This window comes from Nerophis ophidion, linkage group LG02 (assembly GCF_033978795.1).
Source record: "Nerophis ophidion isolate RoL-2023_Sa linkage group LG02, RoL_Noph_v1.0, whole genome shotgun sequence".
Lineage (NCBI taxonomy): Eukaryota > Metazoa > Chordata > Actinopteri > Syngnathiformes > Syngnathidae > Nerophis > Nerophis ophidion.
This window is the reverse complement of record NC_084612.1, coordinates 21,620,916-21,640,288: the sequence shown is the minus strand read 5'-3', so window position 1 is coordinate 21,640,288 and position 19,373 is coordinate 21,620,916. Positions and strand designations below refer to the sequence as shown.

The 19,373-nt window shown below is 40.8% G+C and overlaps 1 protein-coding gene across 5 annotated transcripts in view; it reads left to right on the top strand.

Moving 5' to 3' along the window:
* Positions 1 to 19,373, top strand: part of ush2a (Usher syndrome 2A (autosomal recessive, mild)) — a 400,820-nt gene that overhangs the window by 282,559 nt on the left and 98,888 nt on the right. For all 5 annotated transcript variants that reach the window (XM_061879051.1, XM_061879076.1, XM_061879060.1 and 2 more), the window contains exons 63-66: positions 9,342 to 9,565; positions 14,766 to 15,054; positions 18,336 to 18,533; positions 18,670 to 18,824. In XM_061879051.1, coding sequence (XP_061735035.1) covers positions 9,342 to 9,565; positions 14,766 to 15,054; positions 18,336 to 18,533; positions 18,670 to 18,824 — 866 coding nt within the window. The remainder of the gene's footprint in view (positions 1 to 9,341; positions 9,566 to 14,765; positions 15,055 to 18,335; positions 18,534 to 18,669; positions 18,825 to 19,373) is intronic.

Sequence of the window (19,373 nt, the reverse complement as noted above, 5' to 3'; positions counted from 1 at the left end):
AATCTAACTTTTACCAATTTAGGGGCAATGTAGCAGCTCAATAGGTCAATAGCTGCAGTAGTTATCTCTGTGATAGTAACTAATAATAAAAAATAAAAATAAAAAACTGTGACAGGTCTTACAGTAACAATGTCGTTACTACTTGGTTCATATGCAGGTCATGACATTTAGATAGAGTATTGTTGGCGTTTTTTTTTTTAATTGTTTTTATAGATTTATTTTATTTTTTTTCATCAATCAATCAGAGTTTGCTTATATAGCTCTTAATCACAAATGTCTCAAAGAGCTGTACAAGCCACGATATCCTCTGCTCAGATCTTGTTCAGCTCCTCGAGCAAATCATATTGTTGATGGAGATGCTAATATCTGCAGTACAGATTTACTTTACAAAAAGGAAGTGTGGGTTACTTATGTTGTTGCCTTATTTGTATTTGACTTTATTAAGGTAGTGACTTGTCCAGGGTGTATGCCGCCTTCCGCCCGAATGCAGCTGAGATAGGCTCCATCACACCCCGCAACCCCAAAAGGGAAAAGCGGTAGAAATCGGATGGATGGAATAAATGGATGTATTTAATGTTTGGCACAGTGGGCCCGGAATAGGATAGAATAGAAAGAAGAAAAATAGGAATACAGAGTTGAAATTGCGGGGAGACAACAAAAACAACGACGACAACAACAGAACGACAGCAGCAAATACAATATGTACAAATATGATACCAAAAATTATAGCAAAGAATCAGTTGGTTTAATGGATAGTAATGACACAGAAATGACAATAACATTCTGCACTACAAATGAGCTATACTCCAAATAAAAATACCAATAGGAGTAGCACTATTGATAATGAGTAATGATAATTACTTCAGTTATCAACTATATAATTGTTTAAAATGCAAAAATACACATATGTAATGAAAACTTGAGTTACAAAAGAAAGCAGAGATACATGGAGGGGAAGAAAGAGAAGCGGACTGTATTAACCTTGTAGGTTGTTATAGTAAAACTAAATTAAGCTTTATCAATGTGCCACGTTTTACACAGTTTTCCCTGGGGGAAACAATGTTAATATAGACTATATTGTCAAAAATATTTGGCCACCCATCCAAATTATCAGAATCAGGTGTTTTAATCACTTGGCCCGGCCACAGGTATATAAAATCAAGCACTTAAGCATGGAGACTGTTTCTAAAAACATTTGTGAAAGAATGGGCCGCTTTCAGGAGCTGAGTGATTTCAGGTGTGGAACTGTTATAGAATGCCACCTTTGCAACAAATCCAGTCGTGAAATATCTTCGCTCCTAAATATTCCCAAGTCAACTGTCGGCTTTATTATAAGAAAATGGAAGAGTTTAGGAACAACAGCAACTCAGCCACAAAGTGGTTGGCCACGTCAACTGACAGAGAGGGGTAGGCGGCTGCTGAAGCGCATAGTGCAAAGAGGTTGCTGACTTTCTGCACAGTCAGTTGCTACAGAGCTCCAAACTTCATGTAACCTCTCAGTTAGCCCATTTACAGTACGCAGATAGCTTCATGGAATGGGTTTCCATGGCCAGCTGTATCTAAGCCATACATCACCAAGTCCAATACAAAGCGTTGGATGCAAAGCACGCCGCCACTAGACTCTAGAGCAGTGGAGGCGCGTTCTTTGGAGTGATGAATCACACTTTTCCATCTGGCAATCTTATGGACGAGTCTGGGTTTGGAGGTTGCCTGTAAGACTGATACATTTCGGACTGCAGTGTGCTGAGTGTGAAATTTGGTGGAGGACGAATTATGGTGTGGGGTTGTTTTTGGGGAGTTGGGCTTGGCCCCTTAGTTCCAGTGAAAGGAACTCTGAATGCTTAAGGATACCAAAACATTTTGGACAATTCCATGCGCTCAACCTTGTGGGAACAGTTTGGAGCGGGCCCCTTCCTCTTCCAACATAACTGCACCAGTGCACAAAGCAAGGTCCATAAAGACATGGATGACAGAGTCTGGTGTGGATGAACTTGACTGGTCTGCACGGAGTCCTGACCTGAACCCGATAGAACGCCTTTTGGATAAATTAGAACGAAGACGGACCTCACCAATGCGCCTGTGACCTCACCAATGCGCTTTGGAATTATTGAAGCTGTAATAGCTGCAGAAGGTGGACCGCCATCATATTGAACCCTATGGGTTAGGAATGGGATGGCACTTCAAGTTCATATGTGAGTCAAGGCAGGTGGCCAAATACTTTTGGCAATATAGTGTATGTTTGATGAAACATGATTATATGCATGAGTATATGTATACATACTGTACATCATGTGCTTGTATATGTACAGTCGGTGTATATGTATGTTTGTACAATGAACGTGCCCGTGAATGTATGCATCGTGTGTGTGCATGTACTGTATGTGTGAGCGTATGTACTTATGTATGGGCGCAAGTACTTAATTGTGCGCGCATGTATGTATGCATGAATGAATGTACGTATGAATGTATATATGTATGAATAATTGTGTGTATGTGTGTTTGTACGTACAATGTATTTGTGTCCCAGTATGTGTCGGAGCCAAAGTACAGCCTCAGTCACCCAGAGAACCCAACCCAAAACAGTAGGTGTGGTACCCTAGGAACAAGGGATCAGCAGCCCCATGAAGGCAGGCCAGCCAGCGACAGAACCACCAGAACTGGGCCAACCCTGCTGCCTGGCAGTACAGCGGAAGGCCGTAGACAGACGCGCCCTACCAAGGACAAGGCACATGAGAAGCAAAAGACAGCCAGCCCCCGAGCCAGCGAGAGACCATACCTCAGGCGGACAGAAGGATGAGACGCCATGCCCCGAGAGGCCCAGAGACTCCCCGCAACCGGACGGGAAGACCGCGCCACTCCACAAGCAACCTGGCCCCCACGAAAATAACGCGCCCTAGAGAGCAGGGTACGGCCCGCCCCAGACATCTCCAATCAAGTCGACTGCAGCAGTACCGCACAGCATGTGGGCCACGGTAACCACTTTCCCCACCTGCAGACACCCCAACGATGGAGATGGAACATTCAGCAACCGCCCTGGCAGATCCTCCTCGTGAGGAAAGAGAAAAGAAAGGGGGGGGAAAAAAGAGGATATCATAGACACGCCGACACACAAGGTCACTACCCCAGTAGCACTGTAGTGTATCATGCAACGCACTGAGGTGCCCCAGGTAGACACGAGGAATATATCCAGCAAGCCCAACCAAGGAGGCTCACTGTGTGTCAGACTTGGCCTAGTGGTATACATTATGCTTATTGTTTACCATGAATTTCGTAGTTTTCTTGCAAGTTGGTATCTATAGCAGCAGCATACAATGTAAGATTACATTTATTTGGGTGCCACAGCACCCAGATGAAAGGAAGGCGTAAAGATGAAAGGTTATGATGGTGAGAGGGCAAGCGATGAGTATAGAAAAGCTGTTTGGAAAATGTGTTGAGCTGTTTATTTGCTCGTCATTGAAGCTGAAGTAAGGTGCTGAGGGAATTGGCCAGTGAGCCTCTTCTTTGCAACAGCTGCCGCCGCTAAGTGAGTTACTAGCCGTCACACTGCCTTTATATCACACAATCACAAACTCGTGCATTTTCGCTGTGACAGGATGACGCTCATGCAGGCAACACAGACAAGATTCTCTGCCCGATTGTGTCATTTAATAGCAGCTTCACAGCCCTGCATTTGCATGAACACTGATGGAGGTGTTGGGCAATAAGTTATTTATCATGCTGCAACTAGCTGCAGCCCCATTAAAGGACAAGGCCTTGACACAAAGCAATGACTTGGTGTTTAATGTCTGCTGTCAAATAAAATGAGCAACACAGCTGGAGGCGGATGGTGCCACGGATCAGCATGTCATCAAGTCTTATGATACATTTACTAAATACCTCATGCAAGTTACATTATTTTATCCATAAACTGAATAATCAGGAGGAACCAGAAGCTAGGGATCTTACCTTATTTAAAATGAAAAGGTTTTACTGGTTTGAATGCAATTTGTATAAGCATGTAAAGAATATTTTAGTCTACTTTGCCATACTTTGCTCATTTCAATTTCCAATGCATCCTCACAGCAGGTTTCTTGCTGACTCAGTCTTCTAGCAGGACAATATTATGGCCCTAATCCACTGGAAGGCCAAAGCATGACAATCCCTTCAGCTAAGCCGTGTTGATGTCTCAGTAACCTGATTGCTTCAACCTGGGTAATTACTAGGGCCACAGGAGAGACTCTTTACTGTCTTCAGCTCCCTCTGACTTTTGTTTCACCCTCACATTCGCGACCTCACCTTTAGCGAACACACACCAAATTCAGTCATTTCTTCATTTTCTCACAGTAGTCCAGTCCACACCAGTGCTCACTTTTTCTGTCAACTATTTTATTGTGGTGCTCTACAGCTCAGCCAGATGTTGTTAAGTTGGATATAAAAAAAATAATATTAATATAACGACATATGTCAATGATATTTAAACTGATGAGCTGTGATTTTTTTTATGAGAAATCAATCATAATTGGATATCGTGTATTATTGTGCCTTTTTTTTCTCAGATAAGGACACATTATCCTGAAAAGTATACAGCTGTGGCGGGCCGTGGATTTCACACCGAGGCCTTCAGTGATGTCCTACTTTAATAAATACCTCACAAAATACCATCATTTATGTCACCACAATACCATGGCTGGAAAATACTATACAGAAACGCACTTGCGCACTACTACGCATAGAACTACCTCAATAGTGTACAAAACAGGATATTTTCCTGCGCATTTCTAAATCAATAAACCCGCATCGGCAAATAAAACATACCTTTATATTAGGTGTGTCAAACGTACGGCCTGATGGCCGTTTAAGGCCTGCGAACAAGTTTAATCCAGCCAGCAAGATGAGTTTTCTAAGTATAAAAATGAGCTGGATTTTTTTTAATGAAAGAAACTGCTGCTCTGAATGTGTCCTCTGGATGTCGCAATAGCAATTCAAGTGTAACCAACGTCACACATGACAGTGTTTAAAGATGAAATGTCAGCTCACTTTAAACCCCCTCTGGATTGGCTGCCGCTACTCTATAATCAGCGCAGGTGAAAGCAATCAGCTGTTCCAGTTGTGGCTGGCAGCAGATGGCTGTGATATCGACGCACAAAGCTTTCCCTCACTGTATATTATCCAATCAACGCATTAAATACCGAAACGGTAAGATGCAAAGACTTAAGTCAACTTGAACATCATGGTTGTAGTTAGAGTTCCATGCAGTGCTTGCAATTTGTTGAATGCTCGATATGCACTCTGAATTACATTGTAAAAATGTTGTGTTTCTACATTTGTTTGTTCTGTTTTATTTTATGCGTAAATCTACCATGTTCACATTGGTTAAGTTTGGTGTTATTTACCTTGATTTCGGCTATGGTGTCATTTTGATGATTGTTTTGTTCATTTTATAATTGTAATATTAGAATGATGATAAATTAATGTGTTGTGGCAGTTGCGGATTTCACCAATGCGGCGGTTTGACCAAACACTGGATTGCTTTTTCATTAGTTTTTAATGGTGAACTGCCAACATAAGAATCCCAAACAGGAAGCGCTCAAAGTTTAATTGCTTTGTAAAAACACTGAGAAGTCTTAAGTTCATTGTGTTCTACATGGTGTTTTTGAAACTGCACCAATTTTTTTTCCTCGGAATGTTCAACTAACTTGAAATGTTTTGCCAATATGATTACTTATAATATGTACATTTTCAAAATTTGCTATTTTTGGCCAAAGTAAGACAGAGAAAACAATCTGAAGTTGTCTCTATTTTTAAGTTTTACTGCCATGATTTTACCAGCCCGGCCCACATGGAAATAGATTTCCATCCATGCTGAATTTAGTTTCACACCCCTGCACTATATGGTGCTGTTAAAATTTAAATAACTGTAAAAACAAATTGAATGTAAAAAAAATTGTAAGAAAATATTTTAAGTATATAATATTTAGAATATTTGAACCCACAATTTGCAACACCCATCGGAAGCCGTAAGCCAGGTGTACCGCTCATAGTTGGTAGATTCGATTGGAAGTGACGGACAAAACCATTTCACTGGCCAGGACAAGTTAGCTAGCTCTCCTGACCTCGTCTCACGAGATGTAACTTCTCTTGAAATATCTGTCTTCAAAATGGCCTTACAAGTTAGAATCTGCAACATAATCAACATTTTGCTGTCGTTCGGCCATCATAGGTTAAAAAAGCAAGTAGATATCAGATTTTTCTGTTAGCCGAGTGTTACTAGTGTGTGGCTCGGCCGATCAGCTTAGCACATCCTGCTGTTTCAACTCACAACTTATGATATGAATACTCACTAGTGCGTCACAAGTAAGTACATAATCATAGAAAGCGTCAATGTCACGTCACATGCACATTCAACGTGTGGCTACCTAAAACGACTAATGTCAACAACTCATGATCTGATTGGCTATCACAACTGTCTATCAACTGTATGTGCACCGTTACACTGCACAGACTGCCGCTTTGTTGATTCAAAGGACTTCGGCGTTTTTCATACAACGCTGGCAACAAGCAATCTGAATTCTGTTTGGGTAAATAGGAAAATAGTTGTAGTTTTTGTGCTACTATGTATTGTTTTGAAAGTAAATACGAATCACGTCAAGTCTTTCAAAGCAAAATGTGTAAGCATTTTCCGAAATTAACCTCTGTAAAGCCATTTTGAATGTAAGTGAAATGTATGTATTGTACTTATTTATTTGGGGATTTTAGCATGGTTGATTTTGCATTTATTTTTCTACAATCATACAAATGTAATTGATATTCCTTTTAATTTTTTTAGGCAACATGCATGAATGTAATTTGTTGTAAAATAATTTTAATATCAAATGTCTTCAAAGCTGTGGTGCCTTATAACTGCTAGCTATATTATTAACGCTGCCAGGACGTTGTCATTGGTCTGTCAGTTAGTGAGTAAGCAACATAATTTAAAAAGCTATCAGCGAGTATTTAGGAAACTTTCAGGAAATGTATGAAATGAAAGAAGGAATAACTAATCTGATTTTGGACTTGATCCAAATAATTTTTATTATGTTACCTTACATTTATGCTTCTGTGTGTGTGCATGTGTGCATGCTTTTATGCCAGCGGTCTCACAGAGACAATGGCGGTGGATGACTGACAAGAGTGTTCTTTCATTCCGCTATTGATAGCTCAAAAGATTATGAGACGTTTTTTTTTAATCTAGCTTTCAGGAAATATCCAAAAGGAACAAGTAATTTTCTGTTGTAGCTTATCTGGCTCATTTCTATTATGTTACCTTACTTTTACAATACAAGCTTCAATGTCTGTGTATGTGTATTCTCATGGCCTCGCCTTTACCCACAGAGACAAAGAGGCTTCAATTAGTTTTGTTTATTGCGCTGTAAATAGCCCCAAAATGTATGGGCAGATGTTAATTTAACTTCCGGGAAGTGTGAAAAATGGGATAGAGAGCAAGTGATTTGTTTTCGAAGGTGATCTGGATCACCGTCTGGATTTAGGACAGTTTTTTTCTCAAGTGGGAGATATGGAATGTTGGAGGTCTGCGTTCTCTTAGTGCTTTTCTCTTGAGTTTTTATTTCAACTTACAGTTGAAGTTGAATTAGCGGCCAACAACGCCGGCTCTAAGAAACTGCGCTGTTCCTCCCTCCAAAGTCGGCAACAAAATCAGAAGGATAAAAGTTGAAAGGAAATAAGGTAGTAACTCCGTTAACGTTCATAATCTGTTCCGGAAGTGCAGATATAAAGCACGTTAACTGAAGCGAGTTTTCACATAGGAAGCCATGTAAATACAAACATTTCCTTCCACAATCAAATATTTTAACACAAAACACTATAATTATAGAACACTTACATCTTAACATGCAGAAACCATACAAAAGAAAAACTATAAATGACTAATGAAAATTATTTTATTCCCTATTGTAGACGAACACAGCGAGATGACAAGAGAGGTAGACTGGAGTGAAAAGCGGAAAGGGAGGAGCAGGAAGGAAGTGTAGAGAGAGCATACTTGCCAACCTTGAGACCTCCGATTTCGGGAGGTGGGGGTGGGGGGGGTGCTTAAGAGGGGAGGAGTATATTTACAGGTGTAGTGTGCGCAGTTGTGCACTGCACTCTGTAAAAGCCGTAGATGTTATTGTCCATATGCATGATTGATTGATTAAAACTTTTATTAGTAGATTGCACAGTACAGTATATATTCCGTACAATTGACCACTAAATGGTAACACCCGGTGTCCATGTTAATCAATTCATGGTACAAATATATACTATCAGCATAATACAGTCATCACACAAGTTAATCATCATAGTATATACATTGAATTATTTACATTATTTACAATCCGGGGGGTGGGATGAGGGGCTTTGGTTGATATCAGTACTTCAGTCATCAACAATTGCATCAACAGAGAAATGGACATTGAAACAGTGTTGGTCTTACTTAGTAGGATATGTACAGCGAGCAGAGAACATAGTGAGTTCAGATAGCATAAGAACAAGTATATATATTAGAAATACATTCCGATTATTTCCATTAGGTTATTTACAATCCGGGGAGATGGGATGTGAATGGAGGAGGATATTAGTAAAGGTTTGAAGTTGCCTGGAGGTGTTGTGGTGCATGTACAGTAGATGGAAGTATTGTCCTGTTTAAGAGTGTCACACCATTGCTGTTTACGGCAGACAAACTGCTTTATGGTAGATGAAAACGTGACTGCTGTTGTTGTGTGTTGTTACCGTCGCTGGGAGGACGTTAATGAAACTGCCTAACAATAAACCCACATAAGAAACCAAGAACTCGCCCTCAATCATTCTACAGTTATAACGTCATTGGGCAGACACGCTGTTTATATTGTGGGAAAGCGGAAGTGAAAACAGGCTGTCCTCGCTCAAGTCCGCATGGAGCTGGAGGGGGCGAGGCCTCCAGCTCCACCTGAATTTCCGGAGAAAATTTGTCCCGGGAGGTTTTCGGGAGTGGCGCTGAATTTCGGGAGTCTCCCGGAAAATCCAGGTGGGTTGGCAAATATGAGAGAGAGGGATTTTGCCAAGTGAATTATAGGACCGTAGTGTGCGAAATTTGGTATTAGGCATTTGATTCAAGATGGGTGGAAGTAATAGAACAAAATAACATTTTATTATGCGCAAGCACAACAAATAAACGGTAACCAGGGCATTTTTTGAGGAATAATTTGTTAACTAGGGCATTCGTTAACCAACGTATCACTGTAGTCCATATAAAATTTAGGATTTGAGGGATTAACTTTAAAGTTAGATCATTAAACTGATTTCCCACACAGTAGACAACATTCATTTACTTTTCGTTTCTTTTTTAGGTTTTTCCTGCTGTGGTCAAGAGTATGTTAACTCTTCTACATCGCTCTGCTGCGTAGGCTCTGAGGGACAACCCATAATTCACCCATCTGGTAATGCCACAGTGAGACTGCAGTGCTGTGGGTCAAAGGTCATACTTCAGGGACAAGAATGCTGCCATGGAATTGGTTTTGACCCACAGCAGCATGTGTGTGCCAGCAAGCCAACACCGGACCTTTTGATGAAGGTACAGTACAATTTAGTATTTATATTATTTGTGCTTTTATTAATTTACTGTATATATGTAGTCGAGGTTTCTGTGGTTTATCCGTTATACAGTTTATCCGTTATACCGGAGTAAAGAGGAATATACATTAGGTCAGAAAAAACAGAGGCTTTTATAAAATCCCCTAACGAGCAGGGAAACCTGCGAAACAGGCTGTGTTTTTTTTGACCCAACGTACATATATATGTATATATTTATGGCGACCCATCAGTGTTCCTGCTTTGTACAGTGTTTGTCTTATCTGGAACGGGTTTGTGCTGAAAACAAAATTTGATTGTACCTGTACAATGACAATAAAGAGCCATCCATATATACAGTCGTCAAAAGTTTACATACACTTGTAAAGAACATAATGCAATGGCTGTCTTGAGTTTCAAACAATTTCTACAACTCTTATTTTTTTGTGATAGAGTTTGTTAGTCACAAAAAAACATTCATAAAGTTTGGTTCTTTTAGGAATTTATTTTGGGTCTATTGAAAATGTTACCAAATCTGCTGGGTCAAAAGTATACATACAGCAATGGTAATATTTGGTTACATGTCCCTTGACAAGTTTCACTGCAATAAAGAGCTTTTGGTAGCCATCCACAAGCTTCTGGCAAGCTTCTGGTTGAATTTTAGACCATTCCTCTTGACAAAATTGGTGCAGTTCAGCTAAATGTGTTGGTCTTCTGACATGGACTTGTTTCTTCAGCATTGTCCACACGTTTAAGTCAGGACTTTGGGAAGGCCATTCTAAAACCTTAAAGCCCTACTGAAATTAGATTTTCTTATTTAAACGGGAATAGCAGGTCCATTCTATGTGTCATACTTGATCATTTCGCGATATTGCCATATTTTTGCTGAAAGGATTTAGTAGAGAAAATCGACGATAAAGTTTGGCACTTTTGGTACTTCCTAAAAAAGCCTCGCCTTTACCGGAAGTCGCAGACGATGACGTCGCAAGTGTGGGCGCTCCTCCCATATTCACATTGATTTTAATGGGAGCCTCCAACAAAAACAGTTATTCGGACCGAGAAAATGACAATTTTCCCATTAATTTGAGCAAGGATGAAAGATTTGAGTTTGAGGATATTGATAGCGACGGACTAGAAAAAATAAATAAATAAACACGATAGCATTTAAACACATTTACTAGGATGATTCTGGGAAATCCCTTATCTTGCTATTGTGTTGCTAGTGTGTTAGTGAGTTTAATATTACCTGATAGTTGGAGGGGTTTCTCCACGGGTGTCTTGACGCCAATGTCTCAGGGGAGTCGACGGCAGCTGTACGGAGGACATAAGCTCAGCTGATCTCCGGTAAGTGGCAACTTTTTAACCACAATTTTCTCACCGAAACCTGCTGGTTGAAATTCGGTAGGATCCATGTCTGCTTGACCGCGCTCTGATCCATAGTAAAGTTTCAGCTCCGGGAATTTTAAACAAGGAATCACCGTGTGTTTGTGTGGCTAAAGGCTAAAGGCTAAAGCTTCCCAACTCCATCTTTCTACTGTGACTTCTCCAATATTAATTGAACAAATTGCAAAAGATTCAGCAACACAGATGTCCAAAATACTTTGTAATTAGCAGACGACTTTTACCTGTGTGCGCGTAGCGCTCATACTTCCTAAAAACCCGTGACGTCCTGCGTACACGTCATCATTACATGACGTTTCCAAGACGAAACTCCCGGGAAATTTAAAATTGTAATTTAGTAAACTAAAAAAGCCGTATTGGCATGTGTTGCAATGTTAATATTTCATCATTGATGTATAAACTATCAGACTGCGTGGTGGGTAGTAGTGGGTTTCAATAGGCCTTTAATTCTAGCCTGATTAAGCCATTCCTTGACCACTTTTGACGTGTGTTTGGGGTCATTGTCCTGTTGGAACACCCAACCTACGGGCTGATGATTTTAGGTTGTCCTGAAGAATTTGGACATAATCCTCATTTTTCATTGTCCCATTTAATCCCTGTAAAGCACCAGTTCCATTGGCAGCAAAACAAGCCCAGAGCATAATACTACCACCACCATGCTTGACAGTATGTAGGGTGTTCGTGGGATTAAAGGCCTCACTTTTTCTCCTCCAAACAAATTGCTGGGTATTGTGGCCAAACAGTTCAATTTTTGTTTCATCTGACACCACATGGACAAAGATAAAACCTTCTGGAGAAAAGTTCTGTGGTCAGATTAAACAAAAATGTTGCTGTTTATTTGAGCATATATGATGACCCTGAATATAAGACAGCCCCTCAAAACTCATTGTTTTGCACAAATTACTTTTTTAAATTTTCCAATATATGTAAAAGAGCAGGGTCCTTGAGTATTAGGCGTCAAAGTTGTGATGTATCAAGAGTGCTCTTGACATGGAAATGTGTGGTGTTTCACACCAACTTCATACTTCACGTACACACATTTCTACAGGCCATGGATACTTTGGCGACACACAGGTGGCTGTTTGGGCTTTTGCCAACATTTGATTTTAACAATGTAAAAAAGATCAAAGCAAGGACACAGAATACTTTTTTGCCAACGCATTTAATGCTTAGGGACGGCGTGGCGCAGTGGGAGAGTGGCCGAGCGCAACCCGAGGGTCACTGGTCCAAATCCCACCTTGAACCAACCTCGTCACGTCCGTTGTGTCCTGAGCAAGACACTTCACCCTTGCTCCTGATGGGTGCTGGTTGGCGCCTTGCATGGCAGTTCCCTCCATCAGTGTGTGAATGTGTGTGTGAATGGGTAAATGTGGAAGTAGTGTCAAAGCGCTTTGAGTACCTTGAAGGTAGAAAAGCGCTATACAAGTACAACCCATTTATCATTTATTATTCATACTAATATTTGTGAGGACGTCTATAAATTTATCCAGGCAATTATTTTGCCGACTATTGCTGTAACAATGTGTTCCTATGACTCCAGCATATCTGCTTGACCAGTCAGGCAGAGAGCAGCTGCCGGGGCATGCGGCACACTGGCACCGAAGGAATGACCCGCTTCTGTGTCAAGTTTGGCTACTGCCACAAGTAGCTCTCCTGGGTTGTAAAAATACATTAAGTAATCAAACACGAGTCCGAGTCTTTCGTATCCTTTTTGATAGCACTGGCATGTTTAAATGTATAAGATTGCAAGCCAAATATGAAATCATTCTAACATGAAACTCTAATCTGTCTGTGAGCAGGCTGCTGCATGAACATATTTTGTTGTAAATTATATAGATTATATTTATATTGGAAGTAATCACAGTCAACCACTTCTTCTAAAGTTTTATGTACCATTGCAGCGACTATCTTTTCAAACGGGGTGCAGAACTACTTTATCTATGTTCTCCTCGCCTATTTTGGCCACATCCATCTTCTTCTTCACTTTCTTTTTGATGTTCGACCATTTCTTTTTTATTTCCGCCTGTGTGTGGTTGTCGGAGCCCACAGCGATGACAGGCTCACAGACGCTATCCCACTCACTGGTCTTTCATTCGTTCGAAAAACAAGAAAGAATAATCTCCTACCAACTCCTACTGAATCCTGATTGGGCGGAGATCTCAGGCACATGCCTATTTTCAATATGATTTGCGTATTTATATGCGGCGTGGTGTGGGTGTCCCCAGCCAAGCAAATATCTGCGGTCAATTCTACGTTGATTGGGATGTAACATTATGCTTGGATTAGTGGGTATGCACACTTTAATACATCTAAATGTCTTTTTGTGTAAGCCGTTTTCTAGATTTGAACATACGTCAATTTTTAATAGGAAATCCACACAACTCTTAATACATAAAGCCCCTGGCATTTTCTGTTGTATCATATCCATATCATATTTCTTAGTTGATTTACAGTTGTTTGACTCTCGTTCATTGATCACCGTTATCTTAAAATTTGCGTTATAGCTCAAATCTGCTCAACCATTCAGACACTTTTTCCAAATGGGTCTCTGTGTCAATGTCACTAATTTGTGTGAGTGACAGGAAGAAGAGCTCTAACCCACATAGAGAGAAGTAATCTGGCGCCACCTCACATTACTACAACATGCTGTAACATATTAATCCACATTTCAGAGTTTGTATTTGTATTTAACTCCAAGTGAACCAGCCTCGTTGCTATGTCTTTGTGGAGAGACGGAGCCAACGGGCCGACGGCAAGGAGGCGGAGGATGCGGCGGGGCTTGCTGCGAGCGACGCCGCCACAATTTGAATCAGGTGCGTGGCACACACACCTGCACACAGTTAACTCATCTCCTTCTGCTGTATAAAGGGGGAGAAGGAGGAGAGAGCGAGAGAAGAGTTGGAGAGCCTGCTGGAGCGGATGAAGAGCGATCGGAGAGAGACGGAAAGGAGAGACGGAGCGCACGACAACGACGCGGCCGACTGAAGGAGAGCGAGGAGCGAGCAGCGGACAAAAAGGCTGAAAAGCAACCCGGCAAAAGACGCAATTATTGAAATAATAAAAGAGTCAAACCTGCTCAAGAGCATGTCCTTCCATGGTGATCTGCTGAACCCGAGCGACGACGGCTTAAGAATGTCACAGTCTTATTACTGTTACTACCAGATGTATGATATTGAGACACTTAGTTAAATATTTCCTTTGAATTTTGAATAATGTTCACATCCAGTTGTATTGGATACACTTTATTGTACCATCTCCATCGACACACATTGTCACATCAGGGATGGTGACCGGTCCATCTTTCATTCATCATCTGGGGTCACGCGGTGCCGGCATGACATGAACACATACACACACACTGAGATGATTGCACAAGAGGACAAAGGGTAGGAACCCATTAGCTCTAATGATGTCATTAAGGTCACTTCATGGACATAGCTCACACAAACATACACTTTGTGGCTTGTAGATTATAAGGCAAAATGATTGGACATTGCACATTTTACACCTCATACTTGAAAATATGGAACAGCCTTTTGCCAATCAGAGCTGAACAGACACTCGGGCACTCAAAATACTGCAGAAAATCCTGTTTCATTGCTGTATTGATTTCATTATTCATTGTTTCTACTGCTTTAATAGTTTATTGCCCCAAGTCAAGTCAAATAAAGTTTGACTTGACTTACACAAACAAAGTAGAAAATAAGTGTTTGGCACTCTTTTTGCAACTATAACTATAAGCCTCAGTAAAGACTTTGTACAATATTTTAAAGTGTGACCTCCATTTCCCTCCTTCTCTATAGAGTGACTGTGTGCAGGGTGCTCTGTGTCCAATTGCTGCAGCCTCTACAGCTTATTGTGGCTCCTGTGACATCAACCCCTCTATGACGGCCTGCACGTGGGTCCTGTCAACGTATCATGACGTCCCCTACGCAACATACTTGCCTGAAATCAACACCACATCTGATGGCCTCATTAAGAGCTCCCATTTTCGCGACAAAACCAATGACATGCTGGGAAACAAGGAGAGCTTGTGTTCGTCCCATGAAGAGGTAGTGTACAGCGGAGATGCCAGAAGATACACCTATACAGGTAAGTTCATAGATAGTGTATTGTATAATTTAAAACAGTTTAAGTTTAGTATTATTTAGTAATTATATAGTTTTGCTCAGCTAAATGAACATTTTCTAAAATATTATTTTCTTAAAACTGCTCTCCTTGTACTTGTTTCCTGCTAATATTTTTCAGATTCTCTTATTTAGCCAGAGAGACTTTGCTTGTGTTTTCCGATATCACTGTGTATCGCTAGTTTCTTTGTGAACTTGCCAACTTTTTTACCGTAATTTACAATACAGTTTCTTCTGTAAAAAGTAATTTCAGTTGCTCACATGCAGTACTCAGTGGTAACAAGAGGGCTCAGAAGTGTGTAAAAAAACAAAAAATAATAATTTTAACCAGTCACCTTCCGAATTAGTCTTTGTCTCCTGAAGAAAATCACAGATGTGAGCCAGGATGTGGGGTTTTTCACACAGCGACCTGACTTTTTTGAAAATATATTTAATCCATTGGCGGCTGCTGGTCTTTCAAGGAGGGAAATCTCAAGTTCGTCCTACCTGTGAGTGCTTTGGGACAGTGAAGGGGCTCAGCATCCTTGCTGCTCGTGGGGGATGCAGCTGTGTCATTGTATACGGCCTAATGCTCCAAATGTTGTACACCAGTGTCATTAATATAAAATAACATTTCATTACTATATATTAGTCTAACTGGAATTGGAATTTATTTTAAAATGTGTGAATATGAATCTACCATAAAGGGGAACTGCACGTTTTTCAAAAGTTTGCCTATCATATGAAAGACATGACGACAGATGTTTTTTTTGTTTTTTTATGCATTCTAAATATCAAAGAAACGCGATTAAGTCCGCTAACAATGGAGTCTAGGGGAGCTGTTCAATTCTGCCTATAGAGCCCCTAAAAAAACATCCAAACATCTCTATTAGGGTTTTATAAACATGATGTAAGTATATATGTAATGTAGTAACAGGCATATTTATAATAACATTTAATATTTACAAATTTTGATAATTTTAAGCATACATGGCGCAATAATTTAAAAAATGCATTACCTTTTATTTTATTTTTTCTTTATCATGGATTTTGCTCACTGCAGGCTGAGAGCCAACAAACATAATGAAACATCACTTAATGTATAAGGTCTTCTGTCATTATGATGCCGACTGCTAGGATGTTTATATATTCCCATTTAGATGAAGGATGACCATGATCCTCGCAAGGAAACAGGACTTTTCCTGGAGCATCTGGACTCCCTAGGAACCCACGCCAGGATCGTATTTTTGAACTTCAGCTCTGCCTTCAACACCATTCTCCCTGGACTGCTATGAGACAAGCTCTACCAGCTCAGCTTGCCCAACTCCCCCTACAGTTGGATCAATGACTTCCTGACGGACCGAAGATAGCACGTGCTGCTGGGGAAGATTGTCTCGAACAGTCAAACCACAAACACTGGTACTCCTCAGGGCTATGTACTTTCTCCTCTTCTCCCGGTATACAAACTGCTGCACCTCCAGTCACCAGACCGTAAAGCTGCTCATCGGGCTCAACTCGGATGGCGACGAGTCTGCCTACAGGAGAGAGGTGGACCGGCTGGCGTTCTGGTGCAGCTGAACGCCCAGAAAACAGTGGAGATGATCTTGGACTTCAGGAAAGTCAAATCCCAACAATCCCCCCCTCACCCTGATTGACTCTCCCATCCCCGTCTCCATTGTGAACTCCATCCGTTTCTTGGGCACCACCACCACCCAGTGGGAGCCGACCATCAGCTCCCTCATCAAGAAAGCCTAGCAGAGAATGTACTTCCTGCGGCAGATGAATAAACGTAATCTGCCGACCGAGATGCTGATGCAGTTCTACTCAGCCATCATCAAGTCCATCCTCACCTCCTCCATCACCATGTGGTTCCCCGACGCTACAGTCGACTGCAGCGCATTCTACGTGCTGCTAAAAAGGTTATTGGCTGCAAACTCCAGGACCAGGAGGCTTTTTGGTTCGGATCACAGCTGATTCTTCTCACCCTGGACACAAACTATTCTCCCCTTTCCTCTCAGGCAGGAGACTATGGTCCATCCAGACCCACACCTCCTGCCACCTGAACAGTTTTTCCCCCTCGGCCATCAGGCACGTGAACAATAACAAGATCTGATAGCTCAGTTACAGTTAATTTTATTACCTATTCTGTGTTATATGTCTTTTATGTTGCACGATTGCACCAAGTAAAATTCCTAGTTTGTGAACCCGTTTTCAAACAATGGCAATAAAAACTATTCTGATTTTGATTCTGATTCTGACTTGTATTTATGTTTATAGAAAATTTAGAATGCAAAACAAAGCAACCAAATCCATCTGTCGTCATGTCTTTTATAATGATTGTGAACAATCATTAACAAAATGCCAAAAATCCAAAAAGTGCAGGCCCCCTTTAATATTATTGATCTGGATATTTAGGTGTATTAAGACAAATTATACACACATTGATTATTTTGTGGGATTTAGTTAGAGTTGAAGTACACATGCTTCTCTGTGTGTCTCTATTGCTTTGTGTGTTTGTGCATATGTCCATGAGGTTTCGATAAGATTCTAGGCGATGCTGTGCTACCATCTGGGCACCCGCACATAAAGCTGTCACCACACACCATACGCCAGATGTTGCCCATGCACACACTGGGTATCATGCTATACTTCTCTTACGTAGAAGCCTAAACTGTATCATACACAAGCAAGGAGTGCTTTAAATATGTATTGTAGTGGCACACCCTGTGTGTTTCATTGGCATGCGCATGCCACTGCATTAGTGTTTTTGCAGCCTCAGTTTTTACCGTAATTAAGACAACAGTCCCAGTCTGGTGGTTAAAACATGCTTTCATTTACAGCAGCGGTCCCTTAGCGCCCTTAAAATGGATGCACATATGCGTGTGAGCAAGTACATTGGTATTTATATACACTCCTGTATGTGTAGCCCAGCAGAAGGGCTGTAACAAGACTTGAGTCACTGCATCACATTTACAGCTTGTCCAGCAGTGACCAGTGTGGTCATTTTTTATATTTCCATGTAACGTATGCTGCCATTGGCAATGCTCCACTATGGTTTACACAAATTGAACTGCATTTCGGTGTCAACGTTTTCTTTCCTGAATCCTGCACAGTGTCACTACTGTGTGTGATCAGTTGCAGGCACTAACATCAATCAAGAGACTGCACAACTGGGCAACAAAAACCTACACTCTAATATAAACACTTTTTTCAAATAAATACCCACTACTCTTAGCCATTGAGTACTGTTCATTTTATTTCCTGTAGATTCCAACCTGGAACCCTTCACCACTTACGAGTACAGAGTAAGGGGCTGGAACAGCTTTGGCAGGGGTTCCAGTGATGCTACCACTGTGACCACCAGTGAAGACAAACCCTGGGGAGTGGCCCCCCCTCGCTGGAGACGCCTCAGTAAACGAAGTGATGTTATTCAGTGGCACTGGCAGGCACCTGCTCGGCCTAACGGTGTGTTTATTCATCATTCACAGTGCATTATGTCCAGTCGGAATACAATCTCATGAGTCCCCCAGTCACTGTTGTTGGGGTCCCTGATTTTAAGGCAAACAGGCTAATTTGTTTATTTTGTTTTCTATTTTGTCAGGCATCTTAACCCACTATGTCATACTGCGTGATGGACAAGAGCGTTACCGTGGCGATGAAAACACTTTCACAGACATGGGTGGAATTGGGCCTTTTCAGGAATTCAGTTACCAGTTACGAGCCTGCAACAAGGCTGGTTGCACTGATAGTACCAAGGTAAGATTGTATGTGTCTTCTTGTCTAGGGTATTCTGTACAGTACTGTGCTCAAGGCTGGAATAACTGAAGCACATCTGCAATGATTTTTAAAAACCGCATTATGAAACACAGATTTTAATAATTTTTTGATTTTCTCATTCATGCCGGTTCAAACTTATATATTGTATACAGGTTTAATTATTTACATACATAAACCGACATTTTTAAATTAGTGATGGTAAGGGTGCCCGAATGTCCTAAATCAGTGGTTCTCAACCTTTTTTCTGTGATGTACCCCGTGTGAAAATGTTTTAATTCAAGTACTCCCTAATCAGAACAAAGCATTTTTGGTTGAAAAAAAGAGATAAAGAAGTAAAATACAGCACTATGTCATCAGTTTCTGATTTATTAAATGGTATAACAGTGCAAAATATTGCTTATTTGTAGTGGTCTTTCTTGAACTATTTGGAAAAAAATATAAAAATAACTAAAAACTTGTTGAAGAATAAACAAGTGATTCAATTTTAAATAAGTAATCATCAACTTAAAGTGCCCTCTTTGGGGATTG